Here is a 25,120-nt window from a genome sequence, read left to right on the forward strand (position 1 = left end):
AATAAAGTAGACCATGTAAAGTCTTTAGGCGACTGGTTGAAATACTGATTTAAAATATAAAAAAATAATAATAAATGCACTATAGTCTTTAATTGATTTAATTGACTCATAGATCAATTATTTTCAAAATTGGAAATAGGTTATTCAGTCAATAATCTAATATTTAGTATTAGATTTTCTATGAATAATGATTAAATTTAATTTAATTTTTATCATATAGCATAAAGCATAATTAAAATTAGATTGCCTTAGCTAATTTAATTGAATCTATGTATATACTTAAAATGCAATTCTCCACGTTAGATTCCTCGATTTACTGGTATTAATGATGAGCGATTGTCGGAGGAGTTAATGTAGACTATGTAGTGTTGTTGGTGGTGAATTAATGTTCACCAGTGGTTTCTGCATTAGTTTGGAATTATGATTTGCAATATTACCTGATCCAAAATTTGTATTTTTTATCTCATTTGTACTCGTTAACAGTGCTTTCCTCCTACCTCAATTCTCTCGCACATAAAGTGGGCATCACATCATCACATCAATTTGTTTGCTTCCTCCCAAACAAATAACCTTCCTCCAGCCTCCATTCTATCTTATGTAAGTGGAGACCATAACATTTGCCGGAAAGACATGATGCTGGAGGAGCTCTGACCAATCACCGCACCCCCCCTCCCGGTTAAATTTGGATGAATACATTGGCTACCACTTTTATAGTCGAACCCTACAAACAAACAAAACAAAGCCAAAGTCTGAAGCAAGAGTAGACCAGGATTTTCAAACTGCCAATTTGCACACCTATTCATTTACACCAGTGCAAACAAACGGATTCTCCTTGGAGTGCACACCACACAAACAGATGCTTCGCAAGGAATTTCTCTCTCATTTTCTGTCAAGCCAAGCGTAGCCTTGGGGAAGATCTTTGGGTAGGAAACCTTTCTCACTGATTCTTATGAACTGGACAGTTAGAAACATCTGTACACTTTATTCCAACAAACGGTAGTTAAGCAGGTCAAATCGGCATATATCCACAAGACACAGGCCTACACCTTCAAGAAAAGCTAATCTATTGATTTCATACTGAATCATTAATATACAGATACTATATGAGAATCCAAGTTGTTTCAGGTGTGAAATCTGAAAATGACAACTGCCATATCCACAAGATTCAGTGTACAGATAATATGATCCACCCACTTCATCTATGGAGTGACCATAACTACTACTTTGATTCATTATCTGCTGATTTTGAATCAACATCTGCTAGCTCGGATGATGATGACCTCTCCATAGATGCTTTAGATTCACTAGGTTTCTTGAACTGCACCAATATCATGGTCATGTTGTCACATCCCTCGCCACCAGCAGTTGATGGCGCCAAACATCTGTCAAGAACTCTTTCACATACAGTTGAAAGCTTGCTTTCCTGCACCATTTGTTATGGTTAATGTCAAGACTGATGCATATAAGACCACCCCTTGCATGTAAATCAGGTTACAAATGAAGTCCAACTGTGGAATGACAAGATCATTTAGATCAATGAATCTCACTATCCAAAATCATGGTCTTTTATATGCAGCGTACCCTGGCACATCAGCATCCAAAACCAATACCAGTTGACTGACCACAACATCAGGAAATCCAAGATATAGACAAACCCATATAGTTTATTCACATACCATAAGATATGTTCCTATAGAAGTTAGGTTCATAATAAAAATCAACAGGAAGAGATTGATTTGCATGAAAATTTATAGAAATCAAATGCAAATAAAACATTGAAGCAAGAGATGGTAATTTTAAGGTGTCTCTTAACTAAAAGTCCAGCATGCATCAAACGTCCAAGTTCAACAAGATGTCCAATAAAGCAACTTTTCAGAAGATGAAATATTCTTTCCACATAGAGTGTTTCGTCTCAGAAGCAAACTGCTGCTTTTTACAACATTGATCAATGCATAGGTACGTATTTGTATTATAGCATAGTTATTAGCTTATTTTTCAACTTTGAAGGGCTAGTCAACTTACAGAGTTTAACTGTTCATGAACAAAATCTACAAGTTGTTGGCTTGACATGCAATCCCTGGAAACAGGAATAACAACAACAATAATCACAATTTTGAAAAACAAGATCCACGTACTAAGTTGTTTAACTGATCTTTACCAAAAAAAAGTTGTTTAACTGAATTATTGAAATTCCTAATCAAGTAGTTCTTAATAATAATATAAAACAGGCAAATGCCAAAAGAAGAAAACAAGAGACATAATTAAGGTGCTCCCCTCCCTCTGGCCTCCACCCGGAGTAAATTTTGGGGTTTAAAAAAAAAAAAAAAAAGAGACATAATCAATCTTGTTCTTCCAGTGCTTGTGCTCTATCCACTGTAGCTTTCTGCATTCTGATTCTTAAGGATAGGCTGGAGAGTATAGAGCCTTTGAAGTGGCTAAAGATGGAACCCCATGATTTGTATTAACAAAAAACCACTCCAGTGACAGGTATTCTGTATTGGAAGGGAACAGAACCTTGGAGCTCAGAATCTTCCCTTTTTCTTATGATCTATTAAACATAAATGTTCTATTCTGAATTCTGTTGCTTGTCGAACAATAGATTAATATTCATGAAAATATACTATTCTTTTTATTGCTAGTTAAAAAATATAACAGCACTTCACAGTATGTTTGAAGCCATGTGTTAGGGGCACTTGATTGGTTTTAATTAAGGGGACTATTAGTGGATACTGTAGGCAACAGTGGTCCAAGTATGTTGGAGTGATCTAAGTTCAGTGGCATCAAGGCTTGAATATGCTTTAAGGCATCCCATCCTCCTCAATAATAATGTCATAATTTGCAAAAAGAAAAAGCATTTGGACATCCCAAGACACATCTAACCAAAGCAAAGAAGACACCATCAAACAAGTTCCTACCCACTTGAATATATCCTCTCTCAAGTGAAGAATATGTTGGAAAATGATTTCCTTGTGCTCATTTAAAGCCATTTTATGTCTTTGTACTGTGTTTCTTTATTTAATAAAAGTGAGACCTTTTTGGGCATTCCTTTATTTAGTCCAGAGGTTAAATTATAGGGCATTCAGGTGATGGGTGAGATTTATCACAAGAGACCTGAAGGGCTTGGTTCCTTGTGAACCTAGAATATCCCAACTATGGGTGATTCACTTTATGATTGGCATGTGGATAGTCAACAGTGATATCTCAGCGACTGGAGTGAAAACTCCAGGTGTGTATCATATGCATACTGATACTGATCCAACTGAGCTTGATCTATCACAAGATTTATCAGTCACTATTAGTGATTGTGACCACTCAGATGCAAAGATGTTTACTCTTGGAACTAAGAAATTCTCAAAGTCGTGATATCATGATCTAGACACTTTGATATACTATGTGTGAGGTTACTATTGGATTGTAACTAACATACTCTGTATGTTGGGAGGCTGAAAGTGATATTGCAGTACTGGGGATTGTCAATAAAGAATCTACACCCTCAGACAAGAGGAGAGTGTTACAGTCAAGAAGCTGATCTGCATTAGGACTTTGTCTAGGAGCCTAGGACTCTAGCAGTAGAATCCCAGTAAGAGGACTCATACAAATCTCTAGGTAATATCAGGATGAGTATGTGAGGAATCCTAGTCAAACTGAGACTCTTGGGAAGGAATCCAGGTTGCACTAGGACTCTTGTATTCTATCCCCAAATCACCCTAGGATGAATATGGAAAGTGTCCTAGTGGCACTAGGAGCCACAGGATAGTTTTTAGGGCTTATCTTGCAGTGTCTTGATTGATTAAGTAATCCCTGATATACCTGAGTTATCATATGCTAGCAGTTACCCTGGAAAGAGTTTTTAGTAGATCTGACATCTTTAGGGGGTTTCCCGGTCTGAGAAAAACTCATTGGATAAATCTCATTTCATTGGTGATTAGTCAAAATGGTGACACAAGTGTGGTTTTCCCAACTAGGATAAAACACTGATGTGTGGAGGGACAGAACTGAAATCATCTTTGCATAAGAGAGCCCAGAGACTTAACAGCAATTGTAGAGGAATTATTGGACCTAACAGCAATTTAAAAAGATATTTCAATTTTGACCACACATATTAAAAGAATAGTATTCCTATCTCAAGGTGGAGAGGGATTTCTACTCCTGTTCTAATTAAACTTTTATGTTATGGAAACCATAAAAGAATCTCATACACCCCAATTCACCTACCTCTTTATATAAGATATAGACAGCTTTAGAATTGATGTTGTTCCAAATCCTAGAGTGAGCCAATCAAACCCTAGAGAAAGGAGGACAAACTACAACTTCTAGTTCCCAATAGATCCAAGCTACAGAGCTGTGAAAGTTGCAGAGAATGGAAGTAGTGTGATTTCTATTAATGAACAACTTGGGTTGATTGAATCATGGGATTCAGGAAAAACTTTCAGATTTCTATTCAGCCTAAAACATGGGGATTAGTGAAAGAGAAAGGAAGTAGTGTGATTTCTATTGGTGAACAACCTTGGGTTGATTGAATTGTGAGATTCAGGGAAAACTTTCATATCTAGTTCCCAATAGATCCAATGGAGATCTTGGGTAAACTATGAAATTGATTCATCTTGATTGTTGTTTTTTCACTTTCAGAATAAGCCATCATGTCTTACTTTGGGTGGAATGGGACTACACCAAAACCCTTTAAAGGGAAAGGAAGAAGCTGAGGTTTCACAAAAGGTCTTGAACAAAGAAGCACAAGAAAACAAACCCTTAAGCTGTGTTTGGTTGCAGTGCAATTTTATTTGCATTAGTACAAATGCATGGGAGTGCAAATGAAAAAAAAAATGAAAATTCTAATTTAATTTTGTTTTGGGTTTTATTTTATTCTGCTTCATGTCTTAATTTACTTCATTTGTACTGCAAACAAATAAAATAAGCTAAAATTTGATAAAAAATAGGTAAGAATTTACACTAGAATCATTTGCACTGTCATCCAAATTTATTTGCATTGCAACTAAACCCAGCATTAGGGTGGGGTGGGGGGATGGGGGGGCAAATATACTTATTGGGTTTACTGGGATCCAACCAAACATTTTGAAGGATTTATAGGAGAATCACACAAGCCAAAAGTTCATTGTCCCTGAGACCTTTGCAGAAAACAAAGTCCCAACTAAGACCAACAGGATGTGAAGGATGAACAATAAATCTTTTTCTTTTGATCAGTCGAGGAACCATAAATCTTGACACACACTCATTTTTTTGTACAATGAAACTGAGTATAAGGAAAGAGCTGTTTTGCAGGGACAAGACTGTAACTCAAGAACATTCCAGAAGTTCTCCCCCAATTCTGATTTCCTAATCTGATCAATTCTGATAGTAATCATCTTTGTTCATTGAAACAACCTGAATCACCATTTCATTTTCTATGAAGGACTCCACCACTACAAGTGGAAATACAAAGATAACTTGTTTTTCCACTCACTAAAACTCTAGACACTCCCTAGGTGAACTGCCCTCTTTCCTTCGCTAGGTGTGGAACTTGATTTCAGTGGAGAGGGAGTTGGTTGGAACTTGATGATTGGCATAACGAACCCAAGCACCTAGTCTATATTTTTGTTGCCATCAATAATCTTCTTGACCTAGAGTTGAGCTAATTGGAGCAAAGACGAAGGTCTTGCCAAAACCACGGGCTTTGTAGGTGGAGTTTGAGTTGGGTCTACCCTCCCCAAATTCAATAGCTTTTCACCTCCCTTTGGCAAGTTTTCAACCTGGATTTGCTTGGATGCTTGGCCTTATTGGTTACTTTACACTGCCTTTGCTGAAGCCATTGGCAAATTACCTTTGATGATCTTTGATCTTTGATGGTGCAAGAATGTACCCTACTTAGGTTGGGGTCAACTAGATGTTCTTTTTATCCACCCGGGTTTTGGTCGAACTAAGTTCATCCGTCAGTCTACATCCCAACCTAGACTTGCTTGTCTATGCCTCCTTAGGGTGGGCCCAGAAGTTGTTACCCCTTTCCAAGAATGACTTTGATAATACTTCCCTTATTAGTTCCTTTAGGGAGTTCCCAGTGGCCAGAAATGGGGTTCTACATTTCAAACTCTATTTCTCTCACATGTCGATCAATGGTCTCTGCAAGCCTACCGCCTAGACAATTCGGACTGCTTCATGGGAGAGATGCACTCACCGGTTTCCTAGCACAAGTTTGATGCCTGGTTCAAGTCAGAGTCTTCCTCCATCACTAGCTCCTTTCCTAGGCATTGTGAATTGTGAATTGTTCAACTTGTTTTGACCTGCTACCTGATTGCTTGGTGTTTTCTAATCCCCTTTTTTAAACTTATGACATTTTTTGGGTGCATTCATTACTAGATCCCTTAAATAAAGCCAACATGATCTCCAATCAAGGCGCCAAGGCAAGTCTATGTGGCAGGGGAGCGCCTTGTTGCCTAGTCACCCGCCTAGGCGATTGATTTTTTTTTAAGTAAAAAAACAGATATCCTAGGGTAGTTCCCTAGGTTCCATTCCTTAATAATAATCCATCATTTTCACAAGAAAAGTATAAACATCATGTTAAAGTATAGAAAATCAACATATTCATAAGAAAAAAAAAAAGAAAGAAAGAAAATTCAAAAAAATGTGGGCTGAACCCCCATTTTGTTATAGGAAAAGAAGAAAATACAGCATTTAGCAATGTTTGTGTTGATTAAACCCTAACAAATAAGAAAATAATAAAAAAGAAATTAGTATATAAACAAACAATATGAATACTTTAGTTTAATAATGTTTATTTTATAATTACAATCCAAAAAATTAAGATTAAAAAAGTATTTTATATCACAATGTACAAAACTGCTTGGAAATTAGGCGAGGCAAAACTTCAAGGGCGCCTTGTCTCCTAGGTATTGTCTTTGATTGAAATCAAACTCAACTTATAAAATCAATTTTTCTCTACACAGTAATCATATAAGATTAGAGATAACAGATATGGGAAAAGGACAGAAAAGACTCACCAGATGCCATCACATGCTAGTACAATGAAATCATCATCATCACAAAGCTCAACCTAATTGCAAATGGTCAAAAGTCAAAACCAAATGAGAATGGTTTCAGTAAACTCAAAAGAGAAGCATTCCAAAGTAATAACAAGAAAATGGTGTGATTTCCTGCAGGAAAGAGATTTCACATTACACATTGTTCATCCCCACATCATAGTTGTCAAGGCATCACTTAGGCAACTAGGCGCCCTTGGCTGGTTGCCTCACCCAAATGCCTTGACTTATGGCAACTAGGTACCCGTCTAAGCGACTAGGCACCTGACAAGGCAACAAAAATGATAAGGCGGGGGTACCTTATTATAGTAACATTTATATTGATGCATCTTATTAATAGGTGTGTGAACCATTCTATAATATACTATATATCACTTATACTTTGTTTTAATTTTTTACTATTGAAATTTAAAAGACCAAAAGGTTTTGAGAAGAGAAAAAGAAAGAAAGAAAGAAAGAAATAATAGAAGTATAGAGGCTTCGTTTCTTTATTCTCGCCCCCCCCCCATCTCTTCAATTAAATAAAACAGAAACTGCATACTTTTTTTTTCCTATTTTACTTTCCACCTTGAATTTTTATCATGTAAAGTTAAAACCTTTGCCACTTCATATGAAATTGCTCTGTTAAATGCTTATTATAGTAGTATGATTTTTGAAAATAATGAAATTAATATATTTAAAGGTCTTTTTACCTTTTAGGTATGATGATTTGCCACATTTTAGAGGAAATTTAATAAAGAGAAATGTTATTTTTTCAATCAATATGCATGCTGAATATATAAAACTTGGGAACTAATGAAAGTTACTTTCTTTATATTATAAAATTTTTGTCGCCTAGGTGCCCCAGAATCACCAAGACGCCTTGACAACTTGGTTCACATGTCTATATGCATGGGGCTTACAAATACACCAGTAAATGGACTACAATAATATCTCCAATATCAAAACTAAGGGAAGGAAAAAATCAACTTAATCATTCATCTATTGCATTGACAGTCAGAATAGAAGGAAGAAAGAAGGAAAGAAAGAAAAATGCAATGTTTAGAGAACCGGACCGGGCATAGAACAGGAGAGGTTCATGGCCAAGGGTCAGAGGTTCAATCGGGGTCAAACCGTGATGACATGGCATATACATATATATACTACGGGTCACATAAATACTATATATAATATATTTTACAACTTTTAATGTACTTAAATATGGTGGATGGATGGTAAGCTTCTTAAATTTTAAAACAAATGACTAGGGTTCAAGCCTTTTAACTTGCATTTTCTTTAAAGTACGTGCATAATAATGTAATATGTACAATAAATAGTCATTAATTAACACAAGTAAAGAGGTTGATTAGTGGTAATTAAGTAATCTGTGCAAATAAGAGATCTTTGGTTCAAATCTTGTTAACAACATTTGAAAATTTTACTTATATATGGACCTGGGCGGTTTCATGAAACCGGGACTGGTTTACCGGTTTTCTGATTAAACCGGCCGGTCAGCCGGTTTTGAGCAAGTCCAGTTATTGGAGTGTGACCAAACCGGTCAGGACCCTGGGCCAGGGTTCAACCAGTTCGATTGGCTGGTCCGGTCCGGTTTTCTAAACACTGGAAAAATGAAAGTTAGAAGGAAACAAGCAAAAAAGATAGGGTCAAAGGTACTCAGGGCGTGGTCCTTAAATTGGAGGATTAGAAACATTATTTTTTACAGTAAATGAAAATGAAAATTTATTAAGAAGAAAGAAAAGAGGACTACAGAAAGGGCGATAAGATATCATCCACACAGAAACAAAAACCCAATACCATTTTCTTTCTCAAGACTTCAACTAAGATGAACCCAATGTTCCATATTCTGGAAGAACAAACCAACAGTTCCTAAACACGACTAATCTTTCCATCTATTATTAACCCCCCTAAAAACACTGTCCCACAAAACTCAATAAAATTAAACCCCCCTTAAAACAAGACCCAACAAAGAAAACCTACAGAACATTAAAGTCCTGCAAGATCTCAACCCATAGAATCATCTAGATGCATTTCAAATCAATAATAGGAAAATGAAGTGATTTCTTGGAGGAAAGAGATTTCGTATTGAACTAGGGGGATCTCCCAGAAACAATCCCATGAGTGATCCTTGCAAACAGTAAAAAGACCAGAAAGGATGAAAGGAAACATACAATGTTAATGTCAGGATTAGCAGTTACAATTTGCTTTTCAGCAGGCAGAAACTTGTTCTGTTTAAATTCCATATCTCCTGCATTCAGTACTAAGTAGGTTAGGTTCAAAAAAAATGCAACCAATAATGAGTTCCTCTTGATATTGATTTATTTTATTTGAGAATTACAAAGCCCACAAGGAAGACATGAAGTACCTATTGCTCTTGCTAAGTTTAAGCTTCCATTAACCCGTCCTGCATGAATGAAACCACCAGCTTTTAAAATCCTTTCTCTCTCAGCCTCAAGCTCAGGCTTGTGATCTCTTGATAAATTGTATGCCTGCATAAAAGAAGCCACATTACCCACTTACAAAGTATTAAACACATATATTAATGAATACACATTTACATGTACGTGTACCTTGCATACATGCATGTATAACTGGGATGAGACAGAATCTTAGAAGGGCAAGCTTCCGCTGATGATTAGTATAAAAAAAAAAAAAGTTTTCTTCTTGGAGAAGTGTCTGAATTGTGTAAAGGTGAATCATATCCTCAGTGCACCATGAGCCAAAACTCATAATCCATTATCATAAAAGTCCACTTAAGAGAGACAAAAATACACTTTGAACCAAGGGAAGTAAAGTATGGCTAACAATATGATAAAAATGCAAATCGAATGGCCAGCTTAGAATCATAGAATTTTTTTTATTGAAATGATTCTTTGTCCCAGTCCCATCCAAAAGGTGGTCTAATGATTGAACTATCTGGAATAACAGATGTGGGTTATGTGTATGTCACATTGAGAGCATAAAAGTTTCTCTTCATAAAATTTCCAAATATAATGTACAGAAAGACCATCATGTTAAAGGAGAAGGTATACCTGGCCCTTCCTAGATATTACACAGCGAGAATCACCGGCATTTGCAACTACAAGTTGATTATTCCGAATAATAGCAACGCATGCTGTGCATCCAGAAGTTGGTCCAGAGAAATCAGAGTGAGGCCCCTAATTGCAATTTTTACAGTAGATGAGAATCTTAAATTATGTTGAAAGTGCCAAAAAGAATACTTACAAAAATAATAAAGGTTGTGCTATTTTACATGAGAAGAGATTCTATGTTACATGGATACTAACTAGTATGAGTATCAAAATCTGACAATGGGTACAAATTTCAGACTTGGAAAGCCAGAAAAATAAGTTACAACAAATCAACTACTGTACTTTAGTTTCTAGTTTAAAATATTTTTTATGTTAAATGAATAATGGGATAACTATTAAAAAAAAGTATATTTAGATGCATAAATCAATACAAAGAACATAAGCAAACATATCAAGTCTTACAAATCTACTATCCATGTCCAGAAGTTACAACAGGAGTTTGAGGTTCTTTAGTCACAAAGTATGAGTGTGACAGGAAGAGTCCCTTCAAGTGTTGTATCGGTGTCTGTCTTACATGTCTAACACAGGTATGATACCCATTTTTTTAGTGTCCATGTATAAAAAAAGGTTTAAGTAGAGAATGCTGTTGTTTAGGCCCATTCAGAAAACTTTTCAGTTTGTAGAACTTTAGATATTTTGGCCCTTTTACAGCCAAAAACTTTGTTTCCCACCTCTTTTACATAAAAACAAATGCAGCCTTTAGTTTAGATAACAGATTGATACAGCAGTTACATATGAAATACAACTATGGTTCCTTCTATCACATGAACCAACTTTTGTTTCAGAATCTATATTAAACTCCAATGCACAGAAGATAGTAATGTCACTGTAAACCTACACTTTGCTCTTTCCCTTCCTATTTCAATTTCTCAATCATTATATGGATTTTTTTGACATAATAAAGACAGAAATGGACACAATATCATAAATATTCACCTCTCCATAAGCTTTCCAATCCAAATAGACAAGGAACTTTGATAACTTTGGACCATTTATTAATTACTGACAAGGCATACTTGGAATTTATGCAGATATTATGTAGGATAGGAGGACAGCGTCCTAAAGATATAGAAACAGTAAGTCAAAAAGAATGGACAAAGAAAATTCAAATCTGAGGTATATTTCATGTCTGAAAAGATGAGAGAAAAGGAAGTAATTTCAAATCTGAGTTTTAAATCTATGACTCTTTAGGATAAAGGCAATATGTTTCTTAGGTATCATGTCAGACAGTCAAACTTATAATACGCACAACTATGGCTACATATATTTTCTGGCATGAACTTCCTGATTAGCTGAGAACAGGGACATGTGTTCATTGAAGGACAAGTAACTCTCTTTTTCCTGCCCCCCCCAAGAAAAAAAAAAGATATTTTACATACTGCTACAGCATGAAACTCAATAGAACATGTCTATAAAGTTTCTACTATGATATCTAGATGCTTCAACATGCTCAACATAGTTTATCACTGATATGATATCAATGCAGGTCAGAAAGCACAGAATCTCCCATATGCAAATTTTTCATTTGTATATCCCAACTGTTTGACAATGTTCTCAAGTATTTTAGTTAACATAAATATTTATATAAGTCAATGTTGATTGTATGATCACAAACTTTCAAGTGGATCCCAATCAAAAGAACAAATAAGGATAAACATATACATGAACAGCATACAAATAGCTAGATACCACAATAAATATGATTAATGAAGATATTGGAGAATACTTCTTCAAAGGCCCAATCATCAAAGTGATTATTAGCTTCACCACCTCTAGGAGACCATATCAACCCTTCTATCATTCCAGTAAACTTGTTTATTTTATCTCCCAATATGGCCAACTCTCTCCATCCTCTTTGTCCACGCATCATCTCATCCATCCTGCATCAATAGAAATAGTGCCATAAATTAAACAAACGAAAAAAAAAATGCAGCTACATAAGCAAATATTTGCATTCACTGGAGGGTATTGAATTCATATTTATCTCTTCTTGACAACTGATACATGATCTCAAAGTTATAACTTCTGCCTGGTTTAAAACTCTTTGATGTAATTTATGAGTTGTTAAAGAAAAGATCTCCCCCCTAGAAGTTAAAAGTAGACCATTTCATCTAATTAGAAACTGAAATTTTCAAATACATTGAATCAAGATACCTAAAAAACGCTTTCTGAACAGAAGTGCCTATATCTCCAGCTGCATATGCTTCATGCTTCAACAACTGTTGGTGAAGGTATTTTGCACAGAACTTAGCAACCACTTTACCTGCCAATAGCATAAAACAAATCAATCATGGCAAACCCTGGTGTTAGATATTTCTACAATTTTTTCAGCAGTCAGATATTACTAATTTACAAAATAAAATTTCTATCAACTTCCAAAGTTGTCAAGGTGTCACCTATGCGACTAGGTGCTCTGCCAGCCTAAACACCTTGACTTCTAGCAAAAAGGCACCCACCCAAGCAAAACAAAATGGCAAGGCAGGTACTATATTACAATATCATTCATATTGCTTTTTCTTACTAATATTTGTGTTAAACAATTCTATTATATACTAAATATATCATTTATACTTTATTTTAAGGTTTTACTACTGAAGTTTAAAAGATCCAAAAGGGTTTTGAGAAGACAAAAAAAAAGGAAGCATAGAAATATAAAGAGGTTTCTCTCTATATATATATAAAACAGCAGCACCATCCTTGTTTTTTTTTCACTTTTACTTTCTATCTTAAATTTTTATCATATAAAATTATAGCCATCTTTAGAAGCTAATTTATAAGGAATTGCTCCATTAAATACTTATTATATTAGTAATTATTTTTGAAAATATTGAAATTAATATATTTAAGATGTTTTTCTTTTACATAGGATGATTTGCCATGTTTTAAGAGGCAATTTAATGTTCTTTGTAGAGAACACTGATGTGGGCCCCACAGCTATGGTCCCATTGCGTTCGTAGGGTAGAAGGTGTTCTAGTCATCCTAGGGTTAGCTGGTGGTCAGTTGGTTATTTCAGTAGTTATTTATTTCAGTTTTATTTTGTTCTATTTGTTATGTAAATACTAAGGGCAGATCTGTCCTTTCCATGTAATGAGCATAACCTATAAATACTAAAAAAAGTGGTGGCGGCAGAACATTAAGATTTTGCTCCTCCTTTCAACTCTTGTGTTCTACTGCTCTCTCTTCTCTTTCTCCTCTCTTCTCTATACCTTTTCTTCTTATTCCGAACCTGAAATCCATTAGGGTTCAAGACTATAAGCAGTCCTGAACGTCTACTTGGTATCAGAGCCAGGTTTCTCATGTGAGTTTAGTCCAGCCGACCACATGAGAACCATCTAAGGCTGGAAGCTGAGAAAATAGAGTTCGTTGACTGATTCTTGGAGATCGCCAGAGGGTTTAGCAGTTGTTTGAAGATTTGCCACGGTTGCAGAGTGTTGGTGATCAGGAAGAATCAAAGAGGGCTAGGGTTCGGGTAACCTTGGAAGGCAGCAAACAGCATTCTCTTGTAAGTTTTTTTATTTTTTGAGAGAAGTACTATCAGAGAAGATAGGTTGGACCTATCTAGAAAGGGCGGTCGAACCACTCTAGGGTTTTCTTCCTTCTATTCTCTAGGGTTTTGTCTTAACCCTACAGCAAACCCTAATGCTGGGCCGAACCTTGTGATCTACCTGTGAAGCTTTTATTAATTTCTCTCCTCAACATTGATCGGTTTTAGGGTTTCATATTAACCCTACTACAAGTCTTATCCGTACGGTACTACTGATGACCGGGATCAACTTGCCTGCATCGCCTATGATAGACTCTCAACTCCTGATCCCTCTAACCACCCTCACTACTGCAGCCCTCATCACCCAATGGAATAGGTAAAGGAACAACAACCACCAATCTTCATCCTTCATTGTTTACCACTTATCATTTATCTTCTGGTAGGGATAAAGAATCTATTGTCGATGGCTCTCTTGTCCCCATTTTTGGAAAGGGTGACATCAAACTGTCGGATACTATCTCCTTCTCTTCTGTCTTGCATGTCCCTAAACTTGATACTAACCTTCTTTCAGTTAGTAGTATTACCAAACATATGAATTGCTCAATAACTTTCTTCCCTGACCGATGTGTTTTGCAAGACTTGGAGACGAAGAAGGTGATTGGGACTGGCCGTAAGACGAATGGGATCTATCTGCTCGGGGAGAGTTCTCGTCGGGAAGAGTCAGTGGATAAGAAGTCACTTGTTTCTCAGATTGTGAGTCCAGTTATGCTTTGGCATAACCGATTGGGTCATTTGTATTTTCGGTCCTTAAAGAGTCAGTTCCCTACTTTGTTTGAGTCTATTGAGTTGTCCCAGTTGAAATGTGAAAGTTGTGAGTTTGTTAAACATTGTAGAAACTCTTATTCACTGAGTAATAAAAGGAGTAATAGTTCTTTTGATATTGTGCATACTGATGTTTGGGGGCCATATCACATCCTTTCTATGGGTGGATATAGATATTTTTTGTTATTTGTTGATGACCATACTCGATTTTCTTGGGTTTATCTTATGCGTTCACGAGATGAGGTTCCCGCCCTGACCCAAAACTTCCACCAAATGATCCTAACCCAGTTTGATGCCAAGATCAAAGTTCTTAAATCTAATAATGCAAAAGAATACTTTGCTAAGCCATTGGCATCTTACTTTCTTAATCATGGGGTTATCCACCAGAGCACTTGCCCTCATACACCTTAGCAGAATGGGGTTGCAGAAAGGAAGAATAGGCACATCTTGGAGGTGGCTAGAAGTATTATAATGTCCCTATTCGCTTCTGGGGTGATGCTATCCTCACGGCGGTATATCTTATTAATTGGGTTCCTTCCTGGGTTTTTGATATGAAACCTCCTTTTTCCCTTCTATACCCAAATGAGGAGTTGTTTACTGTTCCTCTTAAAACATTTGGTTGTACCTGTTTTGTTCAGCTTCTCAAACCCCATCACTCCAAGTTCAAACCAAAGGCCTCCAAATGTCACTTTCTTTGAGGAGACACCCTATTATTCTCGGGTTTCTCCTCATAGGGAGAGCAGTGAGAGTGGGGATTTGGGTCCTTTTCTTCAAGGGGAGCGCAGTGAGGGTACGGTTAAGAATTTTGGAGCTGTTACTTTACCTATTCCATTGGGTGATGAGAGTTGCAGTAGTGAGGGTGGTCAGAGGGATCTAGAATTGAGAGTCTATCACAGGCGATGCAGGCAGGTTGATCCCGGTCATCAGCAGTCCAAGCCAGCTCCAACCTCTTCTGCGGCTCCAAGTCCAGGTATTACAGTCCCAGGGCCCACAGAAACTCCTTCCATTGTTGCCACTTCACCTCCTGGTGACAACCTTGACCTTCCCATTGTCATCCGTAAAGGAAAACGGCATTGCACCACATCTACAGCCCAATGCATTTCCCAATTTTTATCCTATGATCGCCTATCTCCCTACTATAAGTCCTACCTTACTTCCGTTGCTAATGTCCATATTCCAAGAACAATGCAAGAAGCCCTATTAGTCCCAGAGTGGAGAGGTGCAATGCAAGTTGAAATGGATGCCCTGTTGAAAAATAATACCTGGGAGCTAGTTGATCTGCCCAAAGGAAAGGAACTAGTTGGATGCATATGGGTATTTACTGTGAAGCACAATGTGGATGGCTCCATTGAGAGGTACAAAGCTCGGCTAGTTGCAAAAGGGTTCACTCAGACTTATGGTATGTATTACTTGGAGACATTTGCCTTGGTAGCCAAGATGACCATCATTCGAGTTCTATTATCTCTCGGAGCAAGCCACACTTGGCCTTTGTACTAAATGGATGTTAAAAATGCTTTTCTGAATGGAGACCTGCAGGAAGAAGTTTACATGCAGTTGCCTCCTGGATTCTATGATACAGAGACAAGTAAGAAGGTCTGCCGGCTCAATAAGGCATTGTATGGTTTGAAACAGTCACCTAGAGCTTGGTTCGATAGATTCAGACTAGCCCTTGGGAAGCTCGATTATGTACAGGCCCAGTCAGATCATACACTGTTCATCAAGAGGGTGGAGTCCTCTCTGACACTACTTGCAGTATATGTTGATGATATTGTGGTGACAGAAAATGACAGCCATGAGATTGAGTCCCTCAAACAGCTCCTTCATCAAGAGTTTGAGGTGAAAAATCTTGGTGCACTACGGTATTTTTTGGGCATTGAGGTTGCTAGATCTAAATAGGGGATCTTCGTCTCTCAGAGGAAATGTGTTCTAGATCTGTTGGCGAAAACTAGAAAGTTAGGTGTCAAGCCTACGGATACACCCATTGAACAGAACCACAGGATTAGTGCAGAGAGTGGGGAGCCTCTTGAAGACAAAGTTATGTTCCAGCGATTAGTGGGAAAGCTCCTATATCTTTGCCTCACTCGGCCAGATATCAGTTATGTAGTTAGTGTTGTCAGTCAGTACATGCATTCTCCTAGAACCACACACCTTCTTGCAGCAGAAACAATATTAGCATACTTGAAGAGATGTCCGAGTAGAGGTATACTGTTCAAGAACAATGACCACATGAAGGTGGAGGTCTATACGGATGCCGATTGGGCTGGGAGTGTTGATGACAGAAGGTCTACCTCTGGATAATGTGCCATTGTGGAAGGTAACATTATCTCTTGGAGGAGTAAAAAACAGAGTGTTGTCTCCCGATCTAGTGCTGAAGCTGAATACAGGTCAATGGCTAATGGAGTGGCTGAAATTCTATGGCTGAGATCACTACTTGAAGAGTTGGGTATTGAGTATGAGAAGCCCCTGATGTTGTATTATGATAATCAAGCAGCTATTAATATAGCACACAATCCGGTGCAGCATGACAGAACTAAACATATTGAAGTTGATCGACATTTTGTACAAGAGAGAGTCTCATCACAAGAAGTGTGTCTCCCGTACATCACATCCAACATGCAGCTAGCAGATATCCTCATCAAAGTTGTACCAAGGAAGAAGCTAGAGGCGGATCTCTCCAAGTTGGGAATAATAAGCATTTATTCCCAACTTGAGGGGGAGTGTAGAGAACACTGATGTGGGCCCCACAGCTATGGTCCCACTGTGTTCATAGGGTAGAAGGTGTTCTAGTCATCCTAGGGTTAGCTGGTGGTCAGTTGGTTATTTCAGTTGTTATTTATTTCAGTTTTATTTTATTCTATTTGTTATGTAAATACTAAGGGCAGATCTGTCCTTTCCATGTAATGAGCACAACCTATAAATACTAAATAAAGTGGCAGCGGCAAAACATTAAGATTCTGCTCCTCCTTTCAACTCTTGTGTTCTACTGCTCTCTCTTCTCTTTCTCCTCTCTTCTCTATACCTTTTCTTTTATTTCCGAACCTGAAATCCATTAGGGTTCAAGACTGATAGCAGTCCTGAATGTCTACTTTCTTAATAAAAAGGATTGCTATTTTTAAAATCAGTATGCATGTTTGATGGCATATAAAACTAGAGAATTAGCCAAAAGTTAGTTCTTTATTTTATAAAATTCTTATTGCCTAGGGTGTTTTGGCGACTAAGCGCCCCACTATTGCTCATAATCACCTAGAAACCTTGACAACTATGGTACAGTACCAATAGGAGTAGAAGGCATTATTACACTAAACTGTGGGAAAATTGCTTAGTGTAGCACAGAATAAATCTATAGACAAACCCATATTGAGGGATATGAAAGTGATAAAAATGCCGTCTGAAGAAAAATTACAAATATATCAGAAATGACCAACTCAGCCTGTCCTGAAATTGTAAAATGGTTATGTAGGTAGTTTATTGTATCATGAATCATTATATTCCATTATCATAATCATAGCATAACCTATTCACATATTAAATATACAGGTATATGTCATGTCAGGTGATAGTGGAGCACATAGACATTGCATATTAAAGCTTTAGGCACATAGACATTGCCCTTTACTCAGGTCCAATTGGTGTACGTGACTCCACAAGGGCTGAGATTAGGGCTGCAATGGAAGGGGTGAAAAGGGCTAAGGAGATGAGCATTAGAAAGAAGAGATTTACATGAGTGGTTACAAAAGGAGGAAGCTGGTTTGTGGATATCAATAAAAATGAAATGAAGAGATTTAAATGGCTCACACAAGATAATGGAAGTAAGACTACAATGGGTTACAAGAAGTGCTAATTCCTTTACTGGCATACTGGTCAAACAAGGGGTGGGTACAGATTAAATGTTTTGGGCTCAAATGTAACTTGTTTGAGAGTTTAAATGGGGAGAGCAAAGAGAACAATCTCTCCCATTCATATGCCCCTTTGTACTTAATTCTTTTAATTTAATAAATTTTCACAGCTATTGATAAAAAATAAATAAATAAATAAATGCATAGTTGAAAACATATCAGTGTTATGTGTCCATAAAGATGGATCTCTACACAACTTCAATCTATATGGATAAAAAAGGTGCAGAATGGAGAGGCAAATAAGGTTCCAAATAAGAGTAAGAATTGTTTGATACATTGGTATCAATTAAAATTACAGAACCCCTAAGCAAGTAATGAGTGAAAAATACAATTGATGCACTATGATTACTTGGAATAACAGTACTTTTTGCATGAAATGCATTGATCTTTCAACATGACAATATTTGCAAAAAGCAAAGTGTCTTAGCCACATGTTCTACATACGAGTCCAGTAAACAAAAACCATAGTTCCTTTGGATAGTCTTTCAATATCCTTTAAATTCATGTCATAAAAGATTGTACAAAAAATACATGGACAAAGCAGCGCATGACTAGTTATCCAGTGGAAGCAGTGGTGCTTGGAGCGTTTGAATCAGGCTAAAAAGGAAAAATTGAACCGGTGGCTAGGAACTGCCCTTGTCAAATATATACGTAAATACATGTTTAAAACATAAACTATTGAAAAGATTAGACTCTCTGCTAGTAGTAAATAAGCAAATATTGATTAAAATACATATAATGATGAATGTTATGGGAAATGGGAAAGAGGGAAAGAGGGAATTATTTTTAACAAATAAGGTTATATACATTTATCTATAAACATAATGTTAATTTTTTTTGGTAGAATGTTAAATTTGAATATATCAAATATATAATGCCCATGTTTCCACATAAATATACTAATAATTTCGTCATGATTTTTTAAAATAAAAGTATCTTAAAAACAAAGGTATCTCTAAAAGAATCTTTTCCATATTGTTTTTGTTTGACTGGATTTTTGTTGTACTACAGCTCTAGGAGGCATGAACCTTGTTTCTGCACCAAACCGTTGCTATATATCAAAACTGCTATCTATTGAATCACCAGAGCTATCAAAAATGGATACTATCAGAAATATCCATATAGGATAACAAACAGCAATGAAATCATCTGGGAAGAAATAACTCAAATACAAGAATCTAATTCTTACCCCCATGCCCATCATAAACACCAAAGAATGATGTGGTACTGTCCAGATCTGGATATGTTGCATGCTATAGAAAAAAACACATAAGCAAGGATAATAACAGAATATAAAACAAAATAAAGCTAAACATATATCAAGATAATGCAAGTTCAAATTAAAAGTCTGGTTAAAACAATAACTACTTGAACATAAGGATACAAATTGGGTACCCAATTTGAAGGATTTCAACTGCATCAATCCTGGGACCTTAAACTGGCTTCCTCAAAAACTAATACATGCTCAACCAAGGCCTACCCAAGTTACAACCCAACTTGAACAACATGTATGGTTGTAAAAGCATCCAGAGATAGTCCTAATCCTAACACCATAGAGTAAGCAATATGCTGATACGTACAGAAGTATAGAATGCTTAATGGCACTAATATCATTTTGCCAGACGAAGTTAGGAACTAGAACTAAAATGAAGATCTAGAGAAAAAGCTTAATGTAGAAAATCCACTGATAATTCAAACCTTTCTAAAACTTGCCATTGCATAAATATATATAAATAAAGGAAAGAAAAAATAATGGAATTAAATTCAAATGCTTAATGACAAATTTTGAAGTTTCTGACAGTACAGCTTTCATCTAAAGAAAATAAAGTTTTGCCTTAAGAGTTTTACAAAAAGCATTTGGTTAACTTCCTATTGTAAACCCAGGTCAATCGATCCCCAAAAGGCCATAAACGTATTCACTTCATATAAGGTGATCCTGATGGTGGATCATGTCCCTGTGGTACGAGGCAAAGAAAAGGAAATAGATGCATAATGTCCCCCTTTTAGCCTTTAGAGAATCCAATATTATAAGGGAAAACTGCCATGATCACAAGGAACAAATTTTATGGTCTGTTGTTCCATCACAATGACAATATTAAAGTTTGGTTTCTTTTTTAGAATATGGCAAGAAAAAATGGTATGAGTAGTAAACAGTGATGCTTTTACTTCAAAACATAATGACTTACAGCCACATTAACTATAGATATGAAAGTTAATATTGAAAACACAAAAATGAAGAATGACATTTTGAGATGAGAGTGACTATCTAGAAAACATCAATTAATGCGTTACAAAGACTAAACACTTTAAACTAAAACCAACTAAATGGTGATTTACCACAAAGGTTTATCTGTTCCATCAACAAATTACACGACTGCAACTCAAATAAAATAAAATAAAATAAATCAGAACTGCTTAGTATATTGACAAGGTTCATAAATCAGGAACAAGACAGCAACAGACAGAAAGGAAGAATAAGAAGAAGATCAGAAATGAAGTTGCAAGCCTCCACAGGCACTGAGGGTGGCTCAGTAGGTACGTTAGTTGGTTTTCTCCAGCAGAGGTGCGGATTCGAATCCCGCTAGCCACCACTGATTTTGGAAGAGAGTTATTATTAGTGTGATGCTGTGCTATTCCCAAAAAAAAAGAGGAAAAAAGAATTATGGCCCCTATGAGGGATTCAGGAACAAATACCAAAAAAAAAAAAAAAAGAAAAATCACAAGATAGAAGATCTATGAAATGTAATGTAGACTGATAATATGAGACTACACAACTTTCTGGAAACCCACACTACCTGGTATACTGATGTAGCTAATCTATTCTGAAGGGAGATTATTTGTGTAGGGCTGTCAAAGGGTCGGTTCTGGGTCGGAACCAGGTAGAACTGGTCACGGAACCGATAGGAGAATTCATGGACCTGGAACCAACCCAGACCCTATAGGATCTGTAATTCTGGAGCCAGAACCAAACCGATTTGATATGTATGCTAATGATACCCCTGCTAAAAATGCAATAAAAATCCTGCAAAATCCTAAGATGCAACAAAAACCCTGCTAAAAACCTGCTAAAAAGGAAACTGATAAAAAATAGTAATAACTGTATTGATTGTGTGGGGGTGTGGTGGGTCGGGTCCAAATCGGTTCGGGACAAGGTGGACCCGGTTTCGACCCGGTAATGCTCGGAAAATTTTAAGAACCGGAACCGACCCATCAGAACAAGTTCTGGAACCAGAACCGCCCTAATCGGTCCGGTTCCATCGGGTCTATCAGGTCTGACCCGACCCATTGACAGCCCTAGATTTGTGTTCCCAGTAACACCAGTGGTTTACTCCCTACATTAACTAACCACTGAAAAATGTTTTATTTTATCAATTAAAAAATAAATACTTTGATGAGTCAATTCCTTACTTCTATGGGGTTCTTGGTTCTGGTAAGTTCAGCGGTTGTCAATTGGACCGGATTTGGTCCAATATGAGCCCATTACAGATTGATCAGATCCAATCCAATTCGGTGAATACTTTGGACCATTTTGGACTGGTCCAATTCAATGTCTAGACTGTCCAATATGTTCAAATTGGTTTTAATTTAGACTGGTTCCAACCCAAACCTGGTTCATTGACAACTGTATTCTTATCTTCTATCAATGGACCAAATATTGGTTCAATCCAATCCAATCCATTACAGATGGACTGGGTCCAATCCAATCCAATAAATGCTTTGGACCATTAAGTCTGGACTGGTCCAATTCAATGTCTTATTGGCCTGTCCAGTCTGTCCAAATTGATTTTGATTTGGATGGGATCTAACCCAAAACCAGTCCATTGACATCCCTAGTCAGAGGCATAACATCAGGACCCAGCCATCTTAACATAGGAGAATTCTAGGTTGAAGAAATAAGTCTCAGTAGTCTACAAGAAAACACTGGTAATTCCACACATGGAAATATGGTAGGAAATTATAGAAATCAATGAAAATCTAACATTTTCACTCGCTTATTTTGATCTTATCAGTAGCTATAAATCAATAAGGCCTAAAGACCAGTCAATTAGGAAGGCATTCCTGGAAAGGACATTCCAAAAACAAGGAATCATCATAGCCCTTAAATTATGGGCTATGGCAGTGTTCCTTCTTATATCCGATGTTTCAAAGCCAACAATTGGACTCCCTTGACTAATGTTTACACACAAATGGGGGAGATCGTTGCTAACATTTTTAATATAAGCATTACTTAAATCAAAATATTCAGCAAGTATAGCATAATGGGAATATGAATTATTAAAACATAGGAATTGTCAATAATTTGCAGTAAGTTATAATTTCCCTAACTAACCGATGGGAGAAAACCCAATATTTTAAACAGTAGTTCAGCACTCCTTAACCGTTTAATTAATCAAACAAGATTTACTCCTCCCTTGACTAATGTTTTCAATTTTGCATCCAAATTGATTTTACCCACAACAATTGAACCAATTTACTCAAACAAATTGAAACCAAACTTTTTTTATTTGATTTTTTTTGATAGATATGAAACCAAAGGATTTCACCCTCTAAACACATTAGACAAATCCAAGTTACGTTCACTTACAAAAATCAGCAAGAACAACAAAAATATCTATTGCCGAACTAGAAAGTAGGAAAGAAAGAACTAGAAAGGTAGGTTTCATTGAGTATACTCACTGCGTCTTCCATGGTTGCGCGCCACCCTTGCATGGAAGACAAGCCATATCTAAGTTTGCTATTCTCACCGTCTTCAGAAAATTTTTCAGTTTTGGGACTACTGAGATATATCCCCATTCCTTCCTGGATCTAAGAAAAAGTGTTAAGTATTAACTATCAGATTAATAGAACGATGCAATTAAAAAGAAAAGTAACCAATGCAACAAGAACAAGATGATTACCCTCTGCAAGGCTATCTTATGTGACCAGTGGATTAATTCAAGAGTACTCAACTGTGCATCTTGTCAAATTAAAACGAGTGTTATCCTATCAAATTCCACTAATATGGAACCTCCAGACTACAGATTCTCAGCAGGAATGACCAAAGACTAGAAACTGCTTCAAACTAGCTATAACCAAAGCCCAAAAATGAAACCCAAATTCAGTCCCTGAAACCAAACCCAAATAGGAAATTTCAACTTAGAGGGAGAAAGAGGCTTGCAGAACCGATCTAAGTTCTAAATGTCTCCCAAAACTAAATTTCCAAACATCAGATTGACTAAAATACTGGAAACCCGGAAGACAGTTCTTGATAATATTAATAAAATAATAGGAATTTTTATCTTAAAAATTAAAAACAAAAGCGGAAGTTCTAGGGTTCCTGATGCACTCACGTGCCAGGGCGTGCGACCGTACACTGTTCTAATCAGACCCAACTGAGAGAAACACCAAGTGGGTAAAATAGAGATGGTTGTTCCTGCGACTGCAACAAAAACCCAGACGGTTCTTGCCCGTTCTTGACTGGAGAAAAGAACAAGTTGTAACTAATTGAGACAAGAATTCAGACTGATCAAAGACGCAGAAAGATAAAAAGATTGCAGAGCAAAGAGAGATAGAGAGATCGCCAGTCAGTGAAATCACAGCAGACGCCAGCGGCCAGTCAGAGGGAGAAAGAGAGAACTTCGGAGTATTGGAATTGGACCTTTCAATTGACGCCTAGAGAACTATTATCTTGCTTTCTCACTTGCTCGCTCATTCTTCTTGTGCTTGGTTTGAATAGCAAATTAGTAATTCACATTCTTCGTTACATATTACATGAAAATGCAATTTGTTTGATTTATTCTCTTAATTTGAAAATTCTACCGATGTGTTTTCTATGTATACGAAAAGATCTTAGATTTACAGTTACAATACGCATTAAATAAAGGGCAGACTTTCTGAATTCAGAATACGCATTATTCATCTCATTTCATATCCGCCGTACACGTGGCAAATATGTAGACCCGTCACCAATCAAGTCCTTATCCATGTTGGTCATGTAGGGCACAACTCAAAACCAATGTTGTTTTTGAACCGTCGTTTACTCGGATGGTCAGACCGGAAACCGTTTCTATTTAGGCAACCGATTTCGTTTTACTCCAAACTCGATCTTTGATAAAAAAACTATTGAATTAGTCAATGATTCGTTAATCTGGATGGTTTGACCACTGAACCATTTGATCCAAAGAATGGTTCACGGTTTATTACTTCTAATAAATCAGAACAATAAAAAAGAGACTTAGATATGAGATCTACTAGAGAGAGAGAGAGATTAGTTGATAGATGTCTAAGACAATGAGAGAGATTTAAGAGATCTCACGTTTAGAGATCTGGGAGAGAGAGAGAAAGATCTAAGATTGAGAGAAATATCAAATCTACTTCGTTGTCAACATTCTTGTCATTGTAGTTTGCCATTGCCGTTGCAACCTGCAAGTGACCTCCTCCTCTTCCTTCCTTCCTTCCTTCCTTCCTTCCTTCCTTCTTCTTCTTCTTCTTCTTCTTCTTCTTCTTCTTCTCTCTCTCTCTCTCTCTCTCTCTTCTTTCTCTTCTAAACTCTCTCAGCCACCGACAACTTATCAAATCTCTCTCATTCTCAAACGGTCAAACCTTTCTTCACTTATATTTATATGCATCTTACCCTAATATTCCAAACTAATGAGTAAGATGATATATCACCTGCTAAAATATTTAAATTGTTTAACTTAGGCAGTCGAACCGCTGAATTGGAAACCAATGGCCAAAACAATTCCTTTTCCATGTTAGTTTTTAAAACCTTGCTCAAAACTCTAAACTGAACCAGTCTGATCAATCTTAATTCATCAG

The 25,120-nt window shown here is 36.7% G+C and overlaps 1 protein-coding gene across 8 annotated transcripts; it reads right to left on the reverse strand.

Annotated features, from left to right (window-relative positions):
* Nucleotides 1–1,047: 1,047 nt before the first annotated feature.
* On the reverse strand, nucleotides 1,048–24,142 carry LOC148869742 (putative protein phosphatase 2C 60). 8 transcript variants are annotated; one of them, XM_088968969.1, is made up of 13 exons: nucleotides 23,961–24,142; nucleotides 23,653–23,779; nucleotides 23,221–23,427; nucleotides 23,000–23,128; nucleotides 19,512–19,575; nucleotides 12,275–12,383; nucleotides 11,847–12,000; nucleotides 10,061–10,186; nucleotides 9,394–9,517; nucleotides 9,200–9,276; nucleotides 6,993–7,045; nucleotides 2,023–2,077; nucleotides 1,048–1,423 (listed from the first exon to the last, which is right to left on the reverse strand). In XM_088968969.1, the coding sequence occupies exons 4-13, from the start codon at nucleotides 23,114–23,116 to the stop codon at nucleotides 1,220–1,222; spliced, it is 1,083 nt and encodes a 360-aa protein (XP_088825095.1). In that variant the 5' UTR covers nucleotides 23,117–23,128; nucleotides 23,221–23,427; nucleotides 23,653–23,779; nucleotides 23,961–24,142; the 3' UTR covers nucleotides 1,048–1,219. The 8 variants fall into 8 exon arrangements, with proteins under 8 accessions (XP_088825095.1, XP_088825096.1, XP_088825100.1 ...); XM_088968970.1 differs by having other exon boundaries at nucleotides 23,221–23,388; nucleotides 23,961–24,110; XM_088968974.1 differs by having other exon boundaries at nucleotides 23,000–23,122; nucleotides 23,221–23,388; nucleotides 23,961–24,098.
* Between the last annotated feature and the right edge of the window lie 978 nt (nucleotides 24,143–25,120).

This window comes from Nelumbo lutea, chromosome 2, assembly GCF_056320005.1.
Source record: "Nelumbo lutea isolate HS-2025 chromosome 2, American lotus-T2T, whole genome shotgun sequence".
NCBI classification, from domain to species: Eukaryota; Viridiplantae; Streptophyta; class Magnoliopsida; order Proteales; family Nelumbonaceae; genus Nelumbo; species Nelumbo lutea.